Genomic DNA, 24,725 nt, shown 5'->3' on the forward strand with positions numbered 1-24,725 from the left:
CCTTTCACATAGGTGCCTGCGTTGGGAGGGATAAATTGAGGTTTCTGTGGTTCCTGTATATTAGACATAGAACTCCATAAAGAAGGGAAAGGGAGGTTTGTAAATTGATACCGACAACAATGTGATTGTGGTTATTGTGCTCCTTGAACTGAGGTACCAGTATTGCCCACAGCTGTCAGATACTGAACTGCTTCAATCAGTTTCACTTGTTTTAAAAATCAAATTGCCAGAAATATATCTGAATTATGTGTTGGGACAGGGAACTCTGAAATTGTTTAAAACAGAATAGCTGAAATTTAGCATTCTTGCTGTAACAATGAGTTACAACCTTTTCGCTGCATTGTTATTCAGAACTAGAAATGGTGGCCATTTGAACGAGTGGAAATAGACCTCCAGAAGTGAGCAATGTGGAAAATAAGATTCCAAATTCTTAGGATATTTTTAGTTATTTTTCTTTTTTGTAAATTTTGTTTATGCTGTGTTAGAATCTTTGATGATTTGATTTACAATAACCAAGGCATGTGGATTTAGAGGCAGAATACTATAACAAATGAAGAACACTTTCTGTAAAACACTTCACGTGGAGAATTGGTGGTTGAGTAGTGAGCTATGGTCTGCACAGCTTATGGCTTTGCTATTCATGAGTTTACATACCATCTCAAACTCACTCCCACAAAATCTTTGTATATTATCCTTCTCTCTCTCTCTCCTCCCTTCCCTTTTTCTTTCCTTTTCACTGTCTTACCCTCTCTAATATTACATATAGTACAAACATGTTCATAATTCCCAGGTGGTTGTGGTCAGCAGTTATAAGAGATAGTGGCATTGTTTACTTAGAGATACTGGATATAGTCATGGGTATATAATACAAATATTCCAGCTGCTGATCATGTCTTCCTGTTACTGAATAGTTGGCAGATATGGATATGGCAGAAGTGTTGCACTCAGTCTCTTCCCTGTTCTGAGAGTAGTGACATTCTATGTAGTTTATAACACATTCTTTTCTTGCCTCGTAATTTACCTCGTTCAGTGCTTATCCAAATTTCTTTTCAGGCTCTATCTCCCTATCATTCTCTTTTCCTTCTGCCATCCCATCAGAGGACAATAGATGATATGATTCTAGAACTGCATGGGAAATTGAACATAAAGTTCTTTATCCTTTTTTCCCCCCCTTTTTTTGTTTTCGGATTGGCGGATTAATGAATGCATGACAAAGCTTGCTGATTTCTCCCTCACTACTGACCTATGTGATTGCCAACTCTGGAGAGCCATTTGTTAATGTAATTGGGGAATGTTGTAAAGTACAGCATCATACAGGCTGCTTCCTTGAAATTCTTACTGGCGTAACACCAGTTGTTGCTGTTCATGTTTTTGTGTTGCCTGACTTTTGCCTAGATAGCTGCTGCAGGCAACTGAACAAACTCAGTCCAAGACTTTTGAGCAAATTAGCTGTTAAAAAAAGGATTCTGACTTTAAGTAAATAGGTATCCTTTATTTTACCAGGAATAAAGGAAGTGGCTTCCTAGAGTTGAATGGCAACTGCTCTGCATGTGTTAGTGTAACTGGAAGCTACTTGATCTTTGTCTGTCCTATTTTCTCTCTTGAATGGCTAACAAAGGTACTGTTTAGTGATAGTCACTCTTGGACTATGCCTTTGGAGTATTTGGATTTCAAACTAATGTTTGAAGAATGGCAGATGTGTCCTGCTGCCCTTGTTGTTTACAGTACCAAGGAATAAAAAACAATCAAAGGAATGAGAAAGCAAATTTGTTTTCTTGGTACTGTTCCTTGCTTTCAGTCTGTCATCTGCTTTCTGCCATTCTTTTTTGGTTTTTTTCTTGGTACAGTAATGATTTACTTTTTCCTTTGTTCAGGGCCAGAAGCTGTGAAACACTTTGATTTGGGAGAAACGGATGAAAAAAAATCCCAAATCAGTGCAGACAGTGGCCTCAGTTTGGCCTCAGGTTCTCAGGTCAGTGGCTCCTATGCTTGCTTTATTTGTGTGGTAAGAGAGAAGATTCTTTTATTCACTTCTTAATTGTGGCAAGAATTCTGGGGTTTGAGCATTCTTGAAAGGCTAGTTCAGTAAAATTTCTTCCCTCCTTCCTGCAGGGGGCTAATCTTTGCAAACTTCTCAATTGTATGACCCTATAATCTTTTTGACATGCAGGCAGCAGTTTCTGTTTGGCTGGCTAAATAAACCAGGGAAGTGTAAGACAAGTGATTCAACACCCCAAAGGAATGGGAAGTGATGTTCTTTCCTTACAATAAAAACTAATGTGACCTTTCTTCGTGTCCTTTATATGTTTTGATTGCAGAAGAGTGATTTCGACTCTGTTCCCAGTGGAGGACCAGCAGTTATGGTTCGAAGTACAAGCCAGGATTCTGAAGTTAGCACAGTGGTAGGATATGCCCAGAGTGAGATCTTGATGTGATTCACTGCTTGATGAAGTGGGGGAGGGCATTTCGTGCCTACATTTTGTGTGGTACGGCCACATACTGTCACGCATGCATAATGTACATCTGAGTTCTCTCTCCAGAGCCTCTGAGTGGGTGGCAAGCATGTGTGTGTGACAGAACATACATACATAGTGCTTTATAGGCAGATTGCAGCCTTCATATATGGTGCTTGTTGCTGTTATGTATTCCTCCATATTGGTGTGTTTATGGAACTGGTGAATTGCATTACTTTTATAAATATGCTTTAGCTGCTTATAAAACATCTATAAAGAACACAAGTTTAAAAATGTAACCTGAGAGACAAAAAGGCAGATCATTTGATGTATTAAAAACAAAACCAAACTTTCTGATGTATTATCATAAAGCACTTGAATCATATCAAAATATGTCTGCTTGCTTTCAGAGCAAATATAGGGCCTAGGGGGAAAAGGCAGCGGGAATGAATTCAGTAAAAAAATAATGAGCCTTCTCTCCAGCACATGTTATCTGATATGGTAGATTCCACGGATAGAACCCAATGAACTTTCCTTTTTGTTGTTGTTGATTTTTCTTCTCTCTAAACTGCTGTATAGCTGTGAATATATGGTTTTCCATGATTTTTACCCAGCCTGTAAGAAGAATAATACTCTGACTGTCTTTTGCGAATGGACCCAGAAATTGTATTCTGTGGGATTTTGCCCCAGATAGAAGAGGGGTCTAGAGGAGCAGGTTGATATTCAAGTATGTCCTCCTCCAAGCTCCAGAAAGGTCCATCCTGACAAGTAGGAAACCAAGCAAAGGCAGCAGGAGGCCTGCATGGATGATCAAAGAGCTCCTAACTGAACTCTGGCATAAAAAGGAAATATACAAGAGGTGGAAGCAGGAGCAAGTGACCTAGGAGGTCACATTTGCTGTCTCATCTTGCAGGGATAGGGTTAGGAAAGCCGATATGACCTGGAGTTGAATCTGGCAAGGAATATGAATGGAAACAGAAAGGATTCTACAAGTACATAAGCAGCAAGAGAAAGGACTAGGAAGAACGTGGCCCTGCTGCTGAATGAGGCAGGGGAACTGGTGACAGGTGGAAAAGGCTGAGGTACTTGGGGCATTCTTTGCCTCACTCTTTACCAGTCAGACTGACCTTCAGGAATCCCAGGCTCCTGAGACCAGACGAAAAGTCTGGACTGAGAAACACTTACGGCTGGTGGAGGATGACCAGGCTAGGGAGCACTTCAACAAACTGGATATATGTAAATCTATATTTCCTGAGGGGTTGCAGCACAAGTGCTGAGGGAGCTGGCTGATGCCATTGTGAGGCTGCTCTTCATTGTCTATGAACAGTCATGGTGGTTAGGAGAGGTTCCTGAAGACTTGAACACAGCAAATACCACTCTTATTTTCAAGAAGGGCAACAAGAAAGATCTGGGGAGCTGCATGCTGGCCAGCCTCACCTCAGTCCTTGGGAAAGGTGATGGACAAAGTCTTCCTGGAAAACATTTCCAAATGCATGAAAGACAAGAAGGTGAATGGGACTAGTCATCCTGGGTTTACAAAGGGGCAGGCCTGCTAAACCAACCTGATAGCCTTCTACAGTGAGATGACTAGTTTGGTGGGTGAGGAGAGAGCAGCAGATGTTTACCTCAACATCTGTGAAGCTTTTGACAGCCTCCTGCAACATAGACAGTCCTGTAACATAACAGACACACTGACAAAGTATGGGTTAGATAAGTGACCACTGAAGTGGACTGAAAAATGGCTGAATGACTGGACCTAGAGAGTTGTGATCAGTGGCACAAAGTCCAGCTGGAGACAAGTGGTGTACCCCCAGGGTCCGTACTGGGGCCAGTACGGTTGAACATCTTTACTGATGACCTGGGTGCTGGTACAAAGCAAGTTTGCAGATGATATAAAACTGGGAGGAGTGGCCAACACAGGAGATGATTGTGCCACCATTCAGAGGGGCCTCAACAGGCTGGAGAACTGGTGAGAGAAATCTATGAAGTTCAACAAGGGGAAGATGCCAAGGCCTACATCTGGGGAGGAATAACCCCAGGCACCAGTACACACTGGGGGCTGACGGGATGGAAGGCTGTTTTGCTGAGAAGGACCTTGGGATCCTGGTGGACAACAAGCTGACTGTGAGCCAGCAGTGCACCCTTGTAGCAGAAAAGGCCAGCAGTATTCTGGGCTGTATTAGGAAGAGCACTGTCAGGATATCGAGGGAGGTGATCCCTCCACTTTACTCAGCATTGGTGAGGCTGTATCTGAAGCATTATGTCCAGTTCTAGGCTCCCCAGGACAAGAAAGATAAGGACTTACTGGAGTGAGTCCAGCTCAGGGCCACAAAGACGATTGAGAGACTGGAAGATCTTTCATGAGAGGAGAGGCTGAGAGAGGTAGGACTTTTCAGCCTGGAGAAGAAAAGGCTCAAGGGGGATCTTATCAATGGGTATAAATACCTGATGGAAGGGAACAATGGCAAGGGAGCCATACTCTTCTGAGTAGTACCCGCTGGCAGGACGAGAGGCAGTCAACACAAAATTTAAAGCACAGGAAATTCCATCTTAATGCAAGAAAACGCTTTTCTAGTTTGAGATCAGTCAAACACTGGAGTAGTTTGCCCAGAGAAGTTGTAGATTCTGTGGAGATTATAAAAACTTGACTGAACATGGTACTCAGCAATGTACTCTAGCTGATGCTGCTTGAGCAGGGGCGCTCATCTATAGATGATCTTAACAGATCCCTTTCAACCTAAACAGTTCTGTGATTTTTCTGAAGGGCTTTTTGTCTCTCTTCATCTTTTTCTGCAGAGTAGGATTAGAGGAAAAGACTGAAGGGGAAAAGGCAAATGTGGCCTTCAGATGTACTGCTTTTTATTTTGTGCCTTAAGAAGAAACATTTACAACTTTTCTCTCCACAGTGTCTTTGTCTATTGAATGTAACTGCTTTATTTGTCTCCACAGGTTAGTAACAGTTCTGGAGAGACATTAGGAGCAGACAGTGACTTGAGTAGCAATGCTGGTGATGGCCCGAGTGTGGAAAATGGTGGCAATTTGACAGGATCCAGAGGCACTGTGTCAGACAGTGAAATCGAGACAAACTCTGCTACTAGCTCTATCTTTGTAAGGGCATTGTGGACTTCCCTTTTTTTCTTTTTTTTTTTTTTAATAATTAAATCTTGTACAGTAGCAGTTTCAATGTGTGTGCATGTGTGGAGGAGTATCTCTGATTCTGTTCTAAGGGTTAATCAGCAGTGACTTACAATATTAAAAATGTAGTTTTGTATGGATCCACGTACCTTCCTTCATTTCCTGTACAATACACGGTTCTTTGAGAATAGTAGATTCACATCTCATACTGTGTTACAGGCTCTAGCAATATTTAATTTCCCCTCATTCAATATTTCTCTCAGTTAAATGGACATTTCATTGCCCTTCAGAGGCAAAACAGCTTAGGCATTGTTCGACCTAAGAGGAACAGATTCCCAGTTGGTTAGGAGCAGCTGTTTGATGCAGGAGAAGGATGACCCACTGCAGGTTTAGCAGCCTTTCTGTTTCTTTAAAACATTACTTTAATTCTATCTGAAGTATAATCATAACTTTTAAATGTATTTTCCTAGTTGGAAGATCTGTATGCAGTAAAATTCAGATTATCTGAGAGCACTTTGTTAATTTTGTTTTTTAAAGTCCTTGATTATTGGGTATAACCTCTAACATACATCTGCCCAAGAAAATAATGATATACTCGATTTGGCTAAATCAAGCTGTTAGCCACATATGAAAACAGCTTGCAATGCCTTAAGATTGATCTCACTGTGTTCATTATTTTATAATACTGATAAGACTGTAAAAGCCTTTACAGGGCCTCAAATTTTAATCAACAAGCAAAATCATTGTTCTTCATTGCAGATTTCTTCTAAAAGCATGAAAGTGATGCGACCATGTTGGCTTACTTAGCAAGCAAGAGGGTGTATTCTCAGTTTCTGAAGAGTTAGACTTTTTTTTGTAAACACTTTGTTTTCTGATTCTTCTACTTGATTAATGAAACTAAGTAGAACCTTTGCAACAGATTTAGAACAAAGATGATGGGTGTACATGATGTATGATGAACATTAAGTATTGCATCATAGTTTGCCTGGTTGTAGAGAAATAGATGGACCAGCTTTATTGTCACAATTCCTGCTGGCTGATAGTCCCAGCACACATTTTTTCAGACCAGATGATATGTAATCGTTTGCTTAATGTCAGACCTTTATGAATGGTAAATGAAAGAAAAACCTGTAATGTTTGAATGTGAGAGAAAGCTCAAGTAATCTTATTCTGCTTGTGAATATTCATTTTCTGTATAGTCCTTAGAAGACTGGGTATTTGTTCTGTTACTCTCATTGTACATACTGTGAGAGATCTTTAGCTATTTCCCGACCACTAGGAAAGATATACTATCAGAATTTGGGCAAACTGACTGCATAAGCATGAAATATGAGGGACAACATAAGGTCTTTTAACTTCCCTTAGTCTCAGATTTGCCTTTTTTTTTTTTTTTTTGTTTCAGTTTTCCTTCAGGGAAGCATTTTGCCTCCTCTGTTTTGATTTGTCCCTCTCTTTGGTTTTCCTTTGTCTGACTCTGGACTTTTCAGGTCTTTGAACGGAGTGGTTTATTTGTTTTGGGAACATCTGTGGGAGAAGCATCTATGAAGTATAGCTTGCAAACTGCATCTGTTAAGCACAACAGTGGACTGCAAGAAGCAGCCCTGCAGGGCACAGAGTTAAATTGTCTGACACATCTTGTATTATTTTCAGGCAAAGTCTCACAACCTGAAGCAGAGTGTGAAGGACAGTAAAGGCAGCACTCCAGGGAGGGCTCCAGAGGATGGGAACCAACGTGTCTATCTCTATGAAGGACTCTTGGGTAATCTATTTTTTTTGTGGGGATAGGATCTTTCTGACTGAAGTTCAGGTGGGGTCATGGCTGGGGCAGACTGGAATTTTTACATTCCCAGAGACTGTTTTTAAAGCCACTTAACTGTTGTCCATAGTGGTAGAATAGGACAGCGCATCAAGCCATTCAGAGTAAAGCCAAAGATTTGCTGGGGAAATTGCGTAAGAGGAGATGGGTGTGAGTGGTGTAGTTAGCATAAAATGTAGTTTGTCCAATTCTTTTGCCATTCTTGAATATGAATTCCTTAAACTGTTGACAAAAAGGGGAGAAGGAACTTACTTAGCTAAGCATGGAAGGCTAAAATATATCACTGATCTTGAAAAAAGATCCTTCAGCTTAAGTCATTGAACAGGGGGCTACTAAACTCAGAATACTAATGGCCTTCAAGTGTTTTCTTGAATTAGGAGTATGTTGGCTTTTTTGAAACGTATTTCGTCTGGACTTGCTGTTAATCAAGAGCTCTCTCTTCCTGTGTTTTTCATCCTTTCCATTTATCGTTCCTACCTGCTTGGAATGGTGCAGGTAGGGATAAAGGATCTGTCTGGGACCAGTTAGAGGATGCTGCAATGGAAACCTTCTCTATGAGTAATAATCTTTTCTTTCCACTTTTCTCTGTGTTTGCCATGATCTGTGTTTGTGTGAGATCTTCCTGTCTCTTTCAGGCAGTGTTAACAGTATATGGAACTGTATATGCATCCTTAAAGAATAGAGCTGAGAGGTACTTTTGTGTAAGGGTTTGTAAAGGTTATGCCATGAATTAGAATGAGAGATATATCTTGTGTTCTCTTTTACACTTTTCTTCAGTTGTGGTACTGCTTGTGGTTTAAAAGTAACTTTTAAAAAAAAAAATACGGATTAATTGTGTGTTGGCTTATGGTATTTTCAAAGAGTGGGAAGGAACAGGAATTAAGGTATTTGGCTGGAGTAAACAGAATAGATGCTCAATTTCTGTATACATTGCATAGGCAAAGAGCGTTCAACTTTGTGGGACCAGATGCAGTTCTGGGAAGATGCTTTTTTGGATGCTGTGATGTTAGAGAGAGAAGGAATGGGGATGGACCAGGGACCTCAGGAGATGATTGACAGGTAAAGTTCTTTTAGTAGACATCTTTCCTCCTCATTGTTTCATCTGGGGGTGAAATAGTAAAAAAAATTAATTCTGCTGAACATGCTGTTGTCACTTTGCAAACCTTGGTACTATACCTGACTGTTCCAAAGTGAGCCTTTTGTCTCTGTGCTGGCCAGTGTCTCTTGATACTGAAATACTGTCTGCAGTTGTGACATATACTGGTTTTAACTCTTGTGGAAAGTTGATATTTCCAGAGAAATGGGTAATGTAAACATAATCATAGTATGAATAGATGGAATAGACTAGATCAGTAGTAAACAAAAGATTTGTGTGGCAAGTTGGCTATATTTTTGAATAAAGGAAGATATCAATATGTTGACGTAAAGCAAAAGAACTAAATGTCTTCAGAAACTGCTTTTTGAGAAGGTTCTAATGCAAAGTCACTTACAGGTGTTTTTGCTTTACAATTTGGTGTTAAAAGAAACAAACGAAAAAACCAGGAGGGAGCCACTTTCTAGAAATACTGCCTGGCTGCTTGAAGCTAGACTACTTCTAAGATGTCAGAATTGACTACCTGCTCACTTTTTTTTTTTCAGCCCCTCAGCTCCGCTAATACCCGATTATTCTCTGCTCTGCCACCTGCAGCTGTACCACCCACACCCTTGCTATCATGTAATGTGGGATCTGGTAACCAAAATAAGTAGTAGTTTGTGGGGTGCTAGTTTGAAAACTGTTTATTTTTCCACAAACTACCTGCCTTGCTAGAAAAAGAGTGCCTATGCACTTCCTTCATCAGTTTACTTCTGCCTTGCAGCCACATTTAAGCTCTCAAGGCGAGTAGCTCTTGTACTGAGCTATGTGTTCCTTTTCTGGCAGTTGTCATTGTCATGGAGCTGTGACTGCAGAAAAGAGGAAATGGATAAGCCCAGCAGACCACTGAGAACCTTCCCACTAAGCATGTTATTTACTTTAACTAGTTACTAATGGAAATGTTTAGTTAGTGATCACAGTGTTTTACTGGAAAATGCCTGTTTGGCGTAGTGTTTTCAGAGGTTTTATTTGCCACATACTTTACAAACAAACTGTTCTATGCCAGTGCTTTGGTGTGTTGGATGAAGAATGCCTGTCAGTCTGCTTCAGATCTGGCTCTTCTTGCAGGTATCTATCCCTGGGAGAACATGATCGAAAGCGTTTGGAGGATGATGAGGACCGCTTGTTGGCTACACTGCTGCATAATATGATTTCTTATATGCTGATGATAAAGGTGACTTCTTTTTCTTTTTAACAGTTTGCTGCTCAGATTTAAGAGGTGTAATTTGTTGGTGTTGTCTTGAAACTATAAATTTCTGTTCATAGATCCCAGAACAGTGAAGTATAAAAGAATGTTATAAAACATCTCCTGATCTTAATGAAAATATTGCTTTGGTACCTGGAGATTTTTTGAGATGTGTTGTCTGAGTTTATGCAGTTCTATGCCATGGGTATGATATACATTGCCATTTGAAATAGAAATTTACTATTTCTACTAGCAACTTTAGAGGACATTAGTAGAGAGCATCTTCTAATCTGATCTCCTCACAGCTGCAAATTCCAAACATGGGCAGATTGTGAATATGTGTATCAACAACTTAACATAAAATTTTCAGTTACTAGTAAGCAACCCTGTTTTCTCATTCACTGGCTGTCTAAACGCACCTTAATGCTGCAGGTGGCTGTGAGCAGTATCTTTTAGTCTAAATAATTTCTTAGGTAGTCCAAATACTCCCTCAAAGCCAGTGGAAGAATCAGTCTTTTAAAATTTCTTGTCACGTTTAGAACCAGCTTAGGTGTGTGGTTTTGCCTGTAACAGATTTGATGAATTGTGCTGTCCAGTGCAACAGCTTGGCAGTAAGAATAGCTGTACACAGATGATAGTTTTCACTGTTTAAATGAGATGAAATTTCATTCCCTAGATAAAGGGATATATGTGATACCCAAACAGTGGAAGAAGTTACTGTATGTCATTTATTTTTTGGGGTGGGGTGGAGTGGGGAGAAAGAAAGAAGATACTGATTTTTCCTGACAGAAATGGAATATGACAGTAAGTTTTAAGAGGTGATTTCAGTATATTTGGAATGAGCTTTATTTCAGCAGAAGACACTGCAATTTGGCTGTTAGGACTTGCATTGCTGCAATACTTAGAGTAGAATTAATGATAACCAGTGCAGCTACTTTCATCATAGGATGTAAAAGAGGAGAGTAACTAATACTGGTTTCAAAAGACTGTCTCATGAGAGGTGTTGATAGAGTTAGTCCCAGAGGGATAGAATGTAGGGATAAAGAGACAAACGGGATATTAAGCCTTTGTAATTATATCACTCTGGGCCTATTGGTTTATAGATGAAAAGGGAATACAGGGGATCTGAGAGTTGTGATAAAAACATTGTTTTTTTCAGTGCGTCTTCAGAGATACTCAGAAGTGAGGATGGGATGAAGAACTGGGCAAGAGAAGGGTTGTGGAGTGGTGGTGGGGTTTTTTTCATTATTGTTGTGGTGGTTACTTTTTTCCCCCTGCCTCAGTTACCAGTTTTGGGATAAAAGGTGGTGGATCTAGAATTTGGTATATATTATTTGTATGTAAGTTTTTTTTCCAAGCAGTTAGAGTGAAGGCTTTAAGAGACTAAAGACTGTATCAATGTATCTCATCCTAGACCAGCTTCTAGTAGAAACTGCAAAGTTGGAAGGCCTTCTGTTACTAGAGAGGTGAATTCTTCCGAGCTATCAAGGGAAGCATAAACCCAACACCCTGGTATTTTAATTTATTTTCTTGGTTTGGGATATCAGAGCCCAGTAGTTCTTACCTAAAAAAATATTGAAAAATACAGTTCTTTCTTTCAAGTGCAAAGAATTCTTGCCAAAGGAAGGAAGTGGGTTGAGTTTGGTTTGTATGCTCCCTAGCATGAAGGTCATAATCACAATATGATTGAAAAGAAATTCCAGTCTAGCTTGAAGTCAGCATTCAAGCATGGGTATACCGTCTTGAAGCCTTTAGTATCGTGAATCCTTTAGTATCATGCCTGGCATTCATAATAGCCTTTTAAAATGGCACCTGAGGCAGAAATGTTTTGCTTCTGAGCTTCCCTGCAGCTCATCTTCAGGAGGAACCTGCTGCTGTTTGAGGACTGTCTGGAAATGTTTGTTAGAGCCCTGGCCCAGTGACCAGGAAACAGATCATGAAAGAGTGAGAATTCTGAGAGAGATCATGCCTTTGTGTTAATAGTTCTTGTGCTGAGGGCTCCACAGCTGACAAAATCAATGCTTTTCAGAGGAAGAGGTGGAGAAACTAGCCTGGCAGATAAGACTCATCACTTAAGTGGCAACATGGAGAACTGAGGCTTTTAAACTAGTTGGAAGCGGTTGGTAGTGGGATTGCTGCTCTTGTGCAAGAGTAGGCAGGAAATCTGTTGTGCACAGTATCCCTTGCCCAGTAGCTGGGAAAAGTGGTGTATGTGCAACTTCTGCTTGTACTGCTGGGCTAAAGAGGCCCTAGCGTGACTGAGCTGGAGATCAGTTGTTTTGCTGTCTTAGCAATGGAAACCAAGATATGTTCATTTTGGGATATAGGAGTAGCCGCCTGCAAATAGAGTATGTAACTGTCATTATGTTTGCCTTCTAGGTGAACAAGAATGATATTAGGAAAAAAGTGCGTCGTCTGATGGGAAAATCACATATTGGATTGGTGCACAGCCAGCAAATAAATGATATTCTAGACAAACTTGCCAATTTGGTAAGTAAAACACTGATGAGTGGTGTATCTGTGGGAGCTACAGTGCAGGAAAAAAAACTATCTGAAAATTCTTCTATAAATGCTCTGCAACACTAATTTTAAAATATTAAAAACCATTAAATTTAATTACTAAATTCTGCTTTCACATGTATAAAATAAATCTTGTGATTATGTGACTCTGTTTATGCAGAATAAACCTTACATCCTGTAATCCTCATTAAGAATGTAGGCTAACACCTATGTGACTAAAACTAGCCAATATTTAACCCAGCCATCAGCAAGGTGGATGCAAGTTAGGCCCTTGGAAAGCTAATTTTTTGAAGTATTTTTACATTTGGAATGTGTTTTTATGCATAGAAAGGACACAAAATTATCTTACAGTTAATTGGGAAAAAGCAGACCAGTTTACTGCAATGTTACTGGAACCCAGACACCTCACTATCTCATACTATGGTACCAGCATGAATGTTGTTGTAGGATGTGGTAACTCTCACAGTCACACTTGCTGAAACTGAACTTGTCATCCTAGTTGAAACTAAACTTACTAGAGTATCTTGCTTAAGGCTTTGACCAAAATTGCCTCTCATCAGCTGTGCTAAAAACTTATTTTTTCTTTCGTTTGCTGAAAATGTTTCTTGTCACCCAATGGACTTTTTTTCAATAGATCAGGAGAAATTGGTTTCAAAGTTCATTAATGATTGCATATTATTTTTGTTCTAGAATGGACGGGAACTACCTGTGAGACCCAGTGGCAGCCGCCACATCAAGAAGCAGACCTTTGTAGTACATGCTGGGACAGACACGACAGGAGACATATTTTTCATGGAGGTAGGGACAAGAATAATATTAATGCAACCAGTAGCATTCCATAAAGAATGTTAGAAATCTTATGTAATATTTTGTGCTCCCAGGTATGTGATGACTGCATTGTGCTGAGAAGCAACATTGGAACTGTGTATGAACGTTGGTGGTATGAGAAACTCATCAACATGACTTACTGTCCCAAAACAAAAGTGCTGTGCCTCTGGCGGAGGAACGGTCAGGAGACACAACTGAACAAGTTCTACACCAAGAAGGTATGCATCTTGTTTCATACACAATACTGAGGGCAAACTGAAGAGAACAAACAAATCCTTCCTGTGTCATGTTCTGTTTTTAATCAAAAAATAACATCCCCTCTCCAGCACTGGTCACTGAACTGCGATAGCTCTTTAGCAGCACCGACATCTGAAGCTGGCATTATGCCTCGTCATTTACCTGAAGTCAGTAGTACAGCAGGATGCAATTTAAGAAATTACGTGGGTAGCTTTTACCTGTTTTTTATAGTTAGAAGAAGGAAAACATCACTATTACTAAATATTGCATGAGCTTGCAGGCTTATAAAGGTAGTAAAAATACTGTGGTAGATTTATGGGGAAAAAGCTAAATAAAACTGTCTTTAGTAATTGAGTTAATTGTGGCATTTTTAAACAAACCCAAACTGACAAGGTAAAAATTTTTCTCCATGGGCCTGTGTTTGATTTTTATTTAATATATTCCTACATTCTCCACTAATGTGAAAGCCCTTTTCTTCTTACGGTTAATTGCAAATATAAAGAAATTGCTTAAACCTACCAGGAAAACTCCGATAACTCCTACACCATGACCAGCAAACAAAAGGTAAAGATTTGTAAATGCAAGTAGTAATACATTGAAAGGTTATTATCTTTGAGATATATAAAGGGATTACATTTCTGCTTCAAAAAATTGATTTTACATAGATCAGGGTGTCATAATGAAGGTGTGAATACAAAAGCAAGGAGGACAAAAGAAGTGTGCAACAGAAGTTACTTGGAAAGTTAATTGCATGTATCTTGGACTTTGGATAGAAAATTTTCTTAAATTTTACTCTGAGATTATGGCTTAACCATTATTTGATACTAGAGAGGGGAGTTGGAGGAAGATGAATGGAAGAATATGGCATAAGGAAATAGATAGGAATAACAAAATGACAGATGATATGATTCTGACCGGGAACATTGATTGCTGGAAGCTGGAAGAAAGAGGGGGATTGTGATATTGTTTTGAGGCTTTTTCTATACTAGGAGACTGGGTAAACTTGGTCATGAGCGTGCGCCAAGCTGTGAACTCTTCGCTAGATTGTGCTATGAAATGATATGAAATAGTTTCTCTGTCAACTTGCAAAAGAAATATAAATGCCATCTAGTAATTAGCTGTGGTTGAATTTTATAGGCTTTTTGTCATCATGTACCACATGGGGCTTGTTCTTTTTGCAGAATCTTAGAATCTTGCTGTTCTTTTCCCTTAGTAATTTGGAAAAAAGTAACACTGTATTACTCTTTATTTTGTATGTTAGTGTCGGGAATTATACTACTGTGTAAAAGACAGTATGGAGCGAGCAGCAGCAAGACAGCAAAGCATTAAACCAGGTACAAATTTTGCTTGTTGGGATCAATAAATAATGCAATCAATAAAAAATTCTTATTAATAACATCTTTGAACAAAATCTCCTTTTCCTTGGAAATCTTAGGGTAGCTTTGTACATCTTTGTGTGCATAGCAGACTGAGTGTTACCGTTAGCTTGCACCCATATACCTCACTCTAATTACAAACAAACCCAAAACACCCATATAAAGAAGTGTTACATATAAGGAGGACTAGCTGCTAGTAAAATAATAAGTAGAAAAGAGGATGAGACTTCAGCTTCACTTTCTCTTTGTGATTGGCTAGCTACTCCTTATATTCCCGATTGAGTCACAGAACTCTGTTGTCCACTTTGTGTTCAGAATGGAGGTTAATAAATATGCTTGTTTGTGTTAGTGAATCTACCGTGATGAATCTGCAGCTTTCTGCAGACTTTCAGTGCACAAACCTTTTCTGTGTTGCAAGATCTTGTGCTGGTGCAGTCCTCGCATCAGTATAACTTCTCCGGTGTAGACATCCTTCTTAGTTTCACATCATAATCTGGGACAGGGTAGTATAGTTATTACTGGTGACATTTTTCTTGGCAAACATCCTTTCCTTTTCCTGTTGAGTCGAAAACTCTAGAAAAGTGGATTTGCATTTTTGGGAAACTGAGATCTTGGAAGGCAATTTTCCATTTTGCTTAGTCTCCAGAGAGCAGCATGTGCTTTGTGTACCTGGGTAACAAACATGAAGGTGGCTTATTTTATACCTTCATAAGGTGGTGCTTTCTGCCTTGCTGGAGTCTGTTTGCAGGTTCAGGGTAACATCACTGTGGTTTTATGTTTTCAAGTTTGATTTTTGTGGCAACAATTTTTTTCAAGTGGATGCTAGGGCTCTAGGAGCCATGCTTTGAGGCACGAGCCTATTTTAGGTGTGTCTCAGTGCCATATCTAAGGGATTTACATTTTATATTCATAACTGGCATGAGAAAATGACTTGTGTTTAAATCTAGAGTTCTTAGGTGTTCAACCCTCAGCTAGCTGTGGGAGCTTGGAGCAGCCACCATTTTCTTCCTCCTACCGTTAGTCCAGTTTAGTCTGAGGAAGGGGAGGAAGGACTGGACTATCACTGAGGGTAGAGGAGACTGAAGTGTCTATGAAAACTATTTTAAGAATTGGGCAATAATGCAGTATTAAAAATGTGTTTGAAAGCCGTTCTCCAGAATTCACTGGTTCTCTACAAATGATAATTTAAAAAAAATCACTATGAGAAAGCATTTTCTAGCTGAACTGAATGATGCAAAAGAAACTAGATGAAAATACCTGGATTGTTTTCTATTAATGTCCTCTATTAAATTTTCATTGTTAAAACCATGTTGACTTTTTCATTTCTGAAAGCATAAAACAGTGCCCTACAAAAATCATCAAGCTCAAAATGCAAGCCTAGTTTGTTGCTTGCTTATGTGTCTGTACTTAAGACTGGGCTGTCTGTGGTATTATGTGATTGCAGTGTCTTACCATGCAGAAATGAAACATGGAATTAAAAACAAATGAACAAAATCACAATATGAACTACAATAAATAGAGACTGAGCTGACATCAATGTCCCTTCATGTAACCAGGATGAAATTTGTTACGATACTTAAAAGTCTGGTGGTTCTCAGAAGGCTGTCATTAGTGAGTGGACTCTACTGGAACGCTCCCTACTGTTCTTAGTAGTGTCCTCTTGCTATGCACATCAAATGGAGATTATGTTTTTATTGTTTTTTATTTCCCTTCCGCACATCATGACGTGGCTGATGGCTCTCTGTTCTTTCACTCACTTTCTCTGGATGTTTTTGTTTGTTTGTTTTTCTTTGATGTTTTCTTTTTTTAATTAACATATCACAGGTCCTGAGTTGGGTGGTGAATTCCCTGTGCAGGATATGAAAACCGGTGAAGGAGGTCTTCTTCAGGTCACACTGGAAGGAATTAACCTGAAATTTATGCACAGTCAGGTATGAGGGAAATCTGTGAGGAGACTGTGAGCATGAAGCTTTTTGCAGCACGCTTGTATATGTGTTTCCTCTTCCCAGAGTATTAACGAGGACAAAAAAAGCATATGTATATTTACACACGGACAGACTCACTTATATAAATATATATATGTATGTAAAAATACACTGAAATGAAATATCCTCAGGAAAACTATAATCAACTGAAGAAAAATGTTGATACAGGTTTCAGCTTCTTGTTTCTGGTGGTCTGAATTGTCTAAGCACAAAACAAATGGTAGCCAGTATATTAAGGGAACAGAAAAAGTGATCAGTAGTAATCTAAACTGCCATAATACAGAACATATCCTGATGGTATAAGCAGTCAACCTTATAGATACAGTGTTTGAATATTGCAGGTACAGAGGGCAACCTGCTGTGTCATATTTAATCTGTCTTGTTTTAAAATTTGAGAAATCATCTGGAGAATTTAGTATGAAAATAAAATAGGAAAGTGGCTCTTGCTGTAATTCACAAAAATAAGAAAAAATTACTAATTCTTTTTTTCCTTCCAAATAGCAGATCTTGTGGGCATAGAGGAAACACAACTAGAATTGCCATTTCTTTCTTTCTCTGGATGTTGTTTCTGTTGCTTCCTTTGATCCTTGTTTTTTATTTTGCTTTGTGTTTTTTTGTTTTGCATATGATATTAAATGCATGCTATGCTAGACAGTAGAATCAGTTTTTAGGGGAGAGTGTGTGTGTGTGTGCGCGCGCGCGCGTGAGAGAGAGAAAGAAAAGCTTCTGTCAGTCCTCTGTGGAGTGTTTTTTCCTTTCCTCCTGACTAGACTTTTCTCCCCATGCAAGCTTTGTTCTTCCTTTGAGGATACATCAGTGTAGATCCCACTGGAAGTGCACGTGCATCTCAAACACACATGCTCAGAATCTTTAATACTTCTCCCAAGGTCACAGCAGCACCATGTGCCTCTGAGTTTGTATTTGCCAATATAGAGAGTAGAGAGTTGTCAACCTCCTTCAGTTTTCTTCCTGTCTGTTACCGGAGTAGATCCTGGACTACAGCTGACCTGCTGTAGTATTTCAAACCTACTCTGATGGAACAGTCTACCTGGTTTAGTTACAGATTATAACCTTTTATTGGATATGCCAGAATATGAGCAACCACAAGAGGAACTCATCAGTAGTATGGAATGGATTTTCATAGTTACTGGAAGTGGCAGGTCTAAAGTATTTGAAAATTAAATCCTGGTCTGGAAGCAATAGTTTGATGTCATAATAGTTGGATGTAATAGAAACTACTTCGTCCTAAGGTAAAGACGCACCATAGGGAATGTTCTCTTTGCTTCTCCTTTTTGTTCTTTTGACAGAAGTCAAAAATGATGTTGGATTCAAACTCCTAATCTCTTGAACAGTCTATATAAATGAACAGCCAGGCATATATGCATTTGCAGTGAGAAAAGATCTATAAGATGGCCACATCATCATCATCAAGATTTCTTAAGTGTAACAGGCATCTTGACAAGACAAAGACATTCAGTGTTAAGCACATAGTGAACACACATACTGCTGTCCAAAAGAAAAACTCCAAATCCTAGAATTTACACTTGTCCTTAAATTCAAAGATTTTTTTTTTTTTTCCCCCCCTGAAAGATCGGCATGACATTCTGAAGGGGGAATCATCACTGGTTGTTATACGAATGTCAGGATCATTAACAGTTGACTTTCTTATCAGAAATGCTGAGTCCTCTGCTACCACCAGCACTCCTAGAGTACTAACTTTATCATATCTTTCCTTACAGAGAAGGGTGTTCTGATTTGCTGTCTGTGATGACAATTACTACATCTTTTCTGGAAGGTAGTCTGTGCAGGTCAGACCCAGGAAGCATGCCAGCTGTCTCCCCCTCTTCATCACATTATTCCTCCTCTTCATCACGTTCCAATGAGGCTGTAGTCAGATGAGTTTCCATTACTTGAAGGATATTGAAACAAGTACAGTTCTAGAAAATACACTTAATTTATTTGACATGTTTAATTCTTGGTCTCTTAGATTTACATTACCAGCTGGTAAGGGCATTCAGTACCATTTAGTGGACCTAAGACTTATCCTTGTTTCCCTTTTCAAAACAAAGTGTCTAGACAGATATTGAAAGTCGACCATTGAAGGCTTTGTATGGAGTGGACGACTGTAACAGTTACGTAAAGGACTCCTACTACTTGCACCATACAAAAAAAAAAATCCCCTTGAATTTCATATTCTGTGGAGCTAAAGGATGTTTGCATTCTTATTCTAACACTCATCAACCAGTCTGCTTCCTTAATAAAAGGTCTGCTATTCTAGATGAATTGTCCTTTCCAGTTTTCACATAAATTATATGAATTGCTCCCTATGGCAGTTGATTTCAGAATATGTCTATGAGCATACTTAAAACCAGGATCCTACAGCCGTTTCTCTGTGTTGAAAATGGCTCTCTGTCTGTTTCTGAGTTTGGATGAGGACACTGACCAAAAAATGCCTACAGGACCTTATTGGGCACAGCTTTCTCTTCATCTTCCTCTCCTTACTCCACATACAGACCCTGTTCTTGGCCCTCTTTCCAAGTATTCTTTTCAGCAATGCAATTTACTAAAAGGAGGGATTTCTGTTGCTCAGCTTGGTTGGATGTCATAGAAGTAATTAATTTAGAACATAGGATGAGGTGTTTCTGCTTTTAAAAAATAGATAAATAATGGAGTCTATTCTGTCCTACCTGAGAAGACTGAACGTACTGCTTCAGTGTTAGAATGATGCTTGCTTTCATGAATCTGTTTTTTAAGGCTCTTGATTTGCAGCGTGTATACTTTCTTACAACCTTGTGAATTCCTCAGGAAAAGTCTTAGATGCATAGTGGGCCAGCCTGTTCACACATGATAGTTGTCTTTAGTGTTCACAGATTGTCTCACCATGCGAACAGCACCCATAGGCTTAAGAAGAAAAAATGTTCAAGTTTATCTGTGTCTAGCAGGTCCTTTGGAATAGGGAGGGAATCAAACATACCTGTGGCATTGGCAAATTATTCTGAGTTTATGTCTAAAAATTATGTTGCAATATTGGGACTTGGTAACTCTGTCCCCATTATGAATTCATCTGTGTCAAACATAGATGGAAATTTAATAAAATGCAGCAGGCACATGCCCATCTACAGTAGGATCCACACTGAATGCTCTGTCTTGAAGAACCACAGTTTCCCTAGGGTAAGTAACTGTTATTTCCTTTACGCTTGTTTTCTGATTGGGTGAGAGGAGAGCATCTCTGTCCCTTAAACAATATAGCAAGAACTTGCCCATCAACTCATACGTCTTCTGAAAGTGGATAACTTACTGTAATTGTGACAAACTTGATAAATTCTCATCTTGCTCATAACTCTTGTGGAAATGCTTCACTCCTTAACATTATACTCAGGTCATGAGCACCTGGGGCAGTCAAGTCTTCTAGGCAACTTTACTGTTACTGGATAAACCAACAAATGTTTGACCTGAGCTTTTCTATAGAAGTTCTGACTTTTATACTTTAGACTACTAGCAAAAACTTTTCACAGAAAATATTACAGAAAAAGGAAACTAAGTGCAATGAAGAAAGTGTTCTGTTACTGACTTGTTTACTCTGTAACTGTTCCTCGAAAAAGAAAATGTTTTTGACCGACTAAACTGATGCAGAACATGGGCGAAAACAGGCAAACAAAAAAGATGGGATTAAGTCTCCTTTCCCTTGAGTGCTTGAATGTAAGCAGAAAGCAAGCTTCAGATTTTCTGATTAAGTAAGTGGAACTTCAGGTTTTTTTCAATTGAGCAAAAAATATCCTCGGTCTGTTTTTTAGTTCTCTGCTAATAACAATAATAATAAAACCCCTTTGACTTGAAAATCAACCAGCAGTGCATTTACTGATCTCTATTGATACAGAAAGCCTGTTTCTTAAAAAAACCACAACACTTTCTGGTCTTGACTTCCTTTGCCTTTCTTGGGTGGCATGTCATCTGTGATTACATGGGTGTTGCTAATACTGGATTCAAGAGGGGTTGCAGAGTTTTCCCTTTTCTTCTTTCCAAGGCAATGAAGTTTCTCTCGAAACATTTTTTTAAAAAGGTCCTGAAATCATGGTGGTGTAAATTTTATAGGCACTGAAAGTATCAGTCCAGACCATTGTAATATGGTCTTGCAGAGGTCCCTCCAAGGTACTGGACATAGACTTACTCTGAATGTTAGGGCAATTGTTGCTCTCAGTGTTTCTCTTGCCTTGAGAAAGCAAGTACATTAGAAACTGGAATATGGAACTGATTCCTCACAGCACTTTCTGCAGCTTCTTATGTCTGTGTATGGACTCTGACCCTTTTGGAGATGTGCATGTAAGAAGGGACTGTTTTGTATCTTGAAATAGATTGGATGATCAACAAACTCATTATGCTCAGAGAACTTGTTTATTCCTGCAGTCTTGACATCTAGGTTCTGGACTGAAAAACCTAGTCATGTAGTTCAACTGGTTTTGTCTTTTGGGGTTCACGTATGTAAAATGTAAGTTCAAAGCGGGTTTGTTTTCTAAGTGACTGTTCAGCTGGTAGCAGCCATATGTGAAGTGAGCAAACAATAGAGAAGGGTCCAAACTCTCCCATCCTGCTTAAAGCAGAAAACTGGTACTGACTGATAAAGGAGACAGTTCCAAGAGTAAGTATGCAGGTAAACTGTAGCTAAATAAACTGTAAAGTGTAGCTAAATAACTGCTTCATAAATTGTAGCAAAATCTTAAACAGCAAGGCTCTCGGGGAGAAGGAAGATTAGTGGTTCCTCATTAGATTAAATCTGACTACTGGATAGGTTAGGAGGATCAGTGTCAGGGTGGGAAGTATAGTGCCCCTTACCTGCCCTCTGTGCTGGAGGAGGATGCATGGAGGGGCAGAAACTGACTGGGATGGATCAGAGGCTACAAATCGTGCTAAATTTGGGAGCCAGCTTTTTTCTCGTCCCCCTCTTCTGTTGTATTTCAGGTGTGTTGGTATTCTTTTTGCAATAACTCATTTGAGTGCCTGAAGGGGTAGCAATGTTGGATATGTCAGTTACTAACTCCTTCGTTTCTCTTCCATGCTTTCTCCTCCTGCAAGGAGCGGAAGGTACTTCATCTTCTGCTGTCTTCGCTTCTTAGCACTTTTAAGTTATTTGTTGATTTCTAGCATTGTGGCAAGTTTGTCTTTTGAATATTTATTTCACCCTTTATTTATATATTAAACTGTAAATGAACTGGTAGTGTATGCTATAACACTTCAGGTTGTATCTGCTGTGATGTTTTTGTTTAATTTTGGCTTTTTAGTTTAAAAAACCCAAACCTGACTAATTTTATGTTACTTTTCCTCCTGTTTCTGTAGGTTTTCATAGAGCTGAATCACATTAAAAAGTGCAATACTGTGCGAGGAGTCTTTGTCCTGGAGGAATTTGGTAATTACATTATTTTGATATTAGGTCCGTACTCACATGGCAGTAACTCAAATTTCCAGTCTTCAGATTCAGAGTTGCACTGCAGTTTCAAAGATGGGAGAGAAAGATAGATTGCACGTGAGAAGTCACCCAAGATGAGTGACTTAACATAAAAATTTAAACATCAGTTTTCATCATATTAAGTTTTGTGTCCTAGGTGCTTTTTATTAATAGACAGAGAAGATGTTCTGAGTCTCCTGAAGCAAACAAAACAACACTTAACCTTGGATGTGTGTAGGAATTTTCTTTGGTATGTTCCTTTTTCATCTGAGAAACCACATTTTTAAGCAGGACTTAGAGTTGATCTTTCTCAACACACTATGCTTTCATGAAAAAGAATTGCTGTTAATTGCAAAGTTTCCTCTTTGCTCTATGCGGAATTTAATTTTTGTTGTATGGAGCAGAAGATGTTTTGTCAGGTTCCACTTTATTTATTCTATGGTTTTTGTTTCAGAGCATGACTGATAAAGAGTGGAAAAGCAAAGGTTAAGGAGAACAGAGAATTTATGCTACTTTGGTCAGTTATTACAGATAATCTGCCTACAGTCTAGTGTGGGAGAAAATCTGGGTTACTATTCAGTGTTAGTGTCGGTCATGCTGTTCTTAACTAGTGTCTGAAAAAATGAGTGACTTCAGATGCAGGTCTCCAGAAGAGTGAATCACATACTTCTCTTGAAATAGTCCCCAAACCCGTATTGGTTTATTCTTCCACCCATCTGTGAGACATTTGTCTAGGGCTTAGGTGCATGCATGAACCATTTAAAAAGAAGATAAAATTTACAACATTCTTTCCGTGGTAGATCAGCATCCATACTTTGGCCGTTAATCAAAATCTAAATCAGCAGCCCCCTTTACTATGACTGTCATTGTTCTTTGGTGCTGTGAATAGAATGTTCTGGCTGAGGGATTCTCTTTTAGAATATAAAAACCAGTTAATATGAGATTGTTGAAATTAATGTCTTTGTCCATAATAATGTGTTGTTTCCTTTTGGTGATAAAAAGTTATAAGGTATTCAGATGATACAGCCTTTCTGACTGTTGCAGTTTGCCACAAGTTAATCTCCCAGAAGTCTGGGATTTGAATTTGTGAACAATTTTTTTCCTCTTTTCTGAAAATAGTGTTCATGGTTCAAATGGTTGGATCAGTGTATTTAAACCCTGAAAATTTTATAATACTTTAGATGTTCAGAAGTTGTCTGCACTTTATGGTTGCATATTCCTTTCATACCGTGTTTTCACCCTGACAGGCATAATTCATTTTACTTAAAGAAATTGCTTAAGGCTGTAAAAGATTATTGATGTGTTTCATAAAGATGAGTGTTCAGAAGCCATAGAATTAGCTTAAAGAATGGCTTCAGCTCCTGAAATCCTTAACTTAAATTACTTGGATCAGACATGAATTTTGGACCGTTTTTTGAGAGGTTTTAACTCAAAGTAATTCTTTTAATAGTTTGTTTATATTGCACAAGAAGAAAGAAAGTGTTGGACTTAGTATTTCCAGTCAGCTTCTGTTGATGACTCTCTAATACTGCGTTTAGCCCCTAATGACTGAATTAACTGTAAGAAAAATAACTTCTTTTTTACAGACAATTTTGTAATCAAGGGCCTATTACAAATCTAGAATTGTGATGTGGAACTTATGAAAGGGTAATTTTAATAAGTAATTAAAAATAAACCGGGAGTTGGACACTACAAGCAAAAACTGAGAAATTAAACCAATTGAATTAAAAATACCCTCCTCCCAAAATAGAGGTCACAGATAAGAACCAATTTGAATGTACCAAGTGAGATTTATAATTTGCCCATCCAGCTACTAAAGAGAAAGATGAAAGGAAGAAGGATGTTGCAGGGGAGCTAACCTTTCTTCTTGTGCAGAGAAGAGAGACTGCCTCAGAGCTGCTTTTTTGTTATAAAGATGAGAAGATATGCCAACCTGTCCTGTTCAAGAGAAATTATCATATTAATAGTTATCTAATGGCATTCAGCAAGAACTTGTTTGGACTTAAGAACGAAGTTATTTAGCTGTGCTAAACATCATGAACCTTGCAGTCAGATGCACTCAGTAGGAGTGCACTGAAGTACTATCTCCTCTTAGAAAAGTAGAGTGGTGAGCGTGCATACTCCAGTCTGGTGGGAAGTACTTCAGTGCAAGATGTGTTTGTCTGGTTTGGCCAAGCATGAGTGCTCTGAGTTTAGTAGTACTGTGTCAGGAAATTAAAGGTCTGTTTGTGTTAATGCTGGCTTTAGATGGCAGCATGAAAGTTGGAATTGTGATTTCAGAGCAGGATGCAAGAAGTTCAGGAATTGTTGCCCACAAGTGGAAGTGGAGATTTAAGTAAGTGAGGAAATGTAAGGCTCTTCCCTCTGGAATTTGAGTTACTGCTGCGTACTTGTGCTTTACTTTCTTGTGGCCCCTTCACCGCCGCTGCTATGAAAACCTTCATTCTCCAGCAGGTAAAGTGTTGTCCCCTAAACTCATGCTATGCTAGCGCCATATTTTCATTCACAGGACCAAAGGCTGCAGGATGGTGTTTAATAATTTACTCCCTTCAACCACTTAGTTCAACAGCATCAGGAATAATTTCTAATATTAGAAGAAGAGTGCTTCTGCTAATCT

At 38.9% G+C, this 24,725-nt stretch overlaps 1 protein-coding gene across 29 annotated transcripts in view; it reads left to right on the top strand.

Annotated features, from left to right (window-relative positions):
- Positions 1–24,725, top strand: part of MADD (MAP kinase activating death domain) — a 70,389-nt gene that overhangs the window by 40,152 nt on the left and 5,512 nt on the right. For 17 of the 29 annotated variants that reach the window (XM_026849792.1, XM_026849799.1, XM_026849801.1 and 14 more), the window contains 14 exons: positions 1,875–1,972; positions 2,319–2,402; positions 5,403–5,561; positions 7,239–7,347; positions 7,900–7,962; positions 8,343–8,463; positions 9,605–9,710; positions 12,102–12,212; positions 12,933–13,040; positions 13,124–13,288; positions 14,569–14,641; positions 16,508–16,614; positions 21,739–21,747; positions 22,000–22,069. In XM_026849792.1, the coding sequence (XP_026705593.1) occupies positions 1,875–1,972; positions 2,319–2,402; positions 5,403–5,561; positions 7,239–7,347; positions 7,900–7,962; positions 8,343–8,463; positions 9,605–9,710; positions 12,102–12,212; positions 12,933–13,040; positions 13,124–13,288; positions 14,569–14,641; positions 16,508–16,614; positions 21,739–21,747; positions 22,000–22,069 (1,383 nt within the window). The remainder of the gene's footprint in view (positions 1–1,874; positions 1,973–2,318; positions 2,403–5,402; positions 5,562–7,238; positions 7,348–7,899; positions 7,963–8,342; positions 8,464–9,604; positions 9,711–12,101; positions 12,213–12,932; positions 13,041–13,123; positions 13,289–14,568; positions 14,642–16,507; positions 16,615–21,738; positions 21,748–21,999; positions 22,070–24,725) is intronic. The other 12 variants (XM_026849805.1, XM_026849808.1, XM_026849815.1 and 9 more) reach the window with 4 other exon arrangements.

This window comes from Athene cunicularia (genome assembly GCF_003259725.1).
Source record: "Athene cunicularia isolate RWA chromosome 5 unlocalized genomic scaffold, athCun1 chr5_part1, whole genome shotgun sequence".
In the NCBI taxonomy this organism is placed as follows: Eukaryota; Metazoa; Chordata; class Aves; order Strigiformes; family Strigidae; genus Athene; species Athene cunicularia.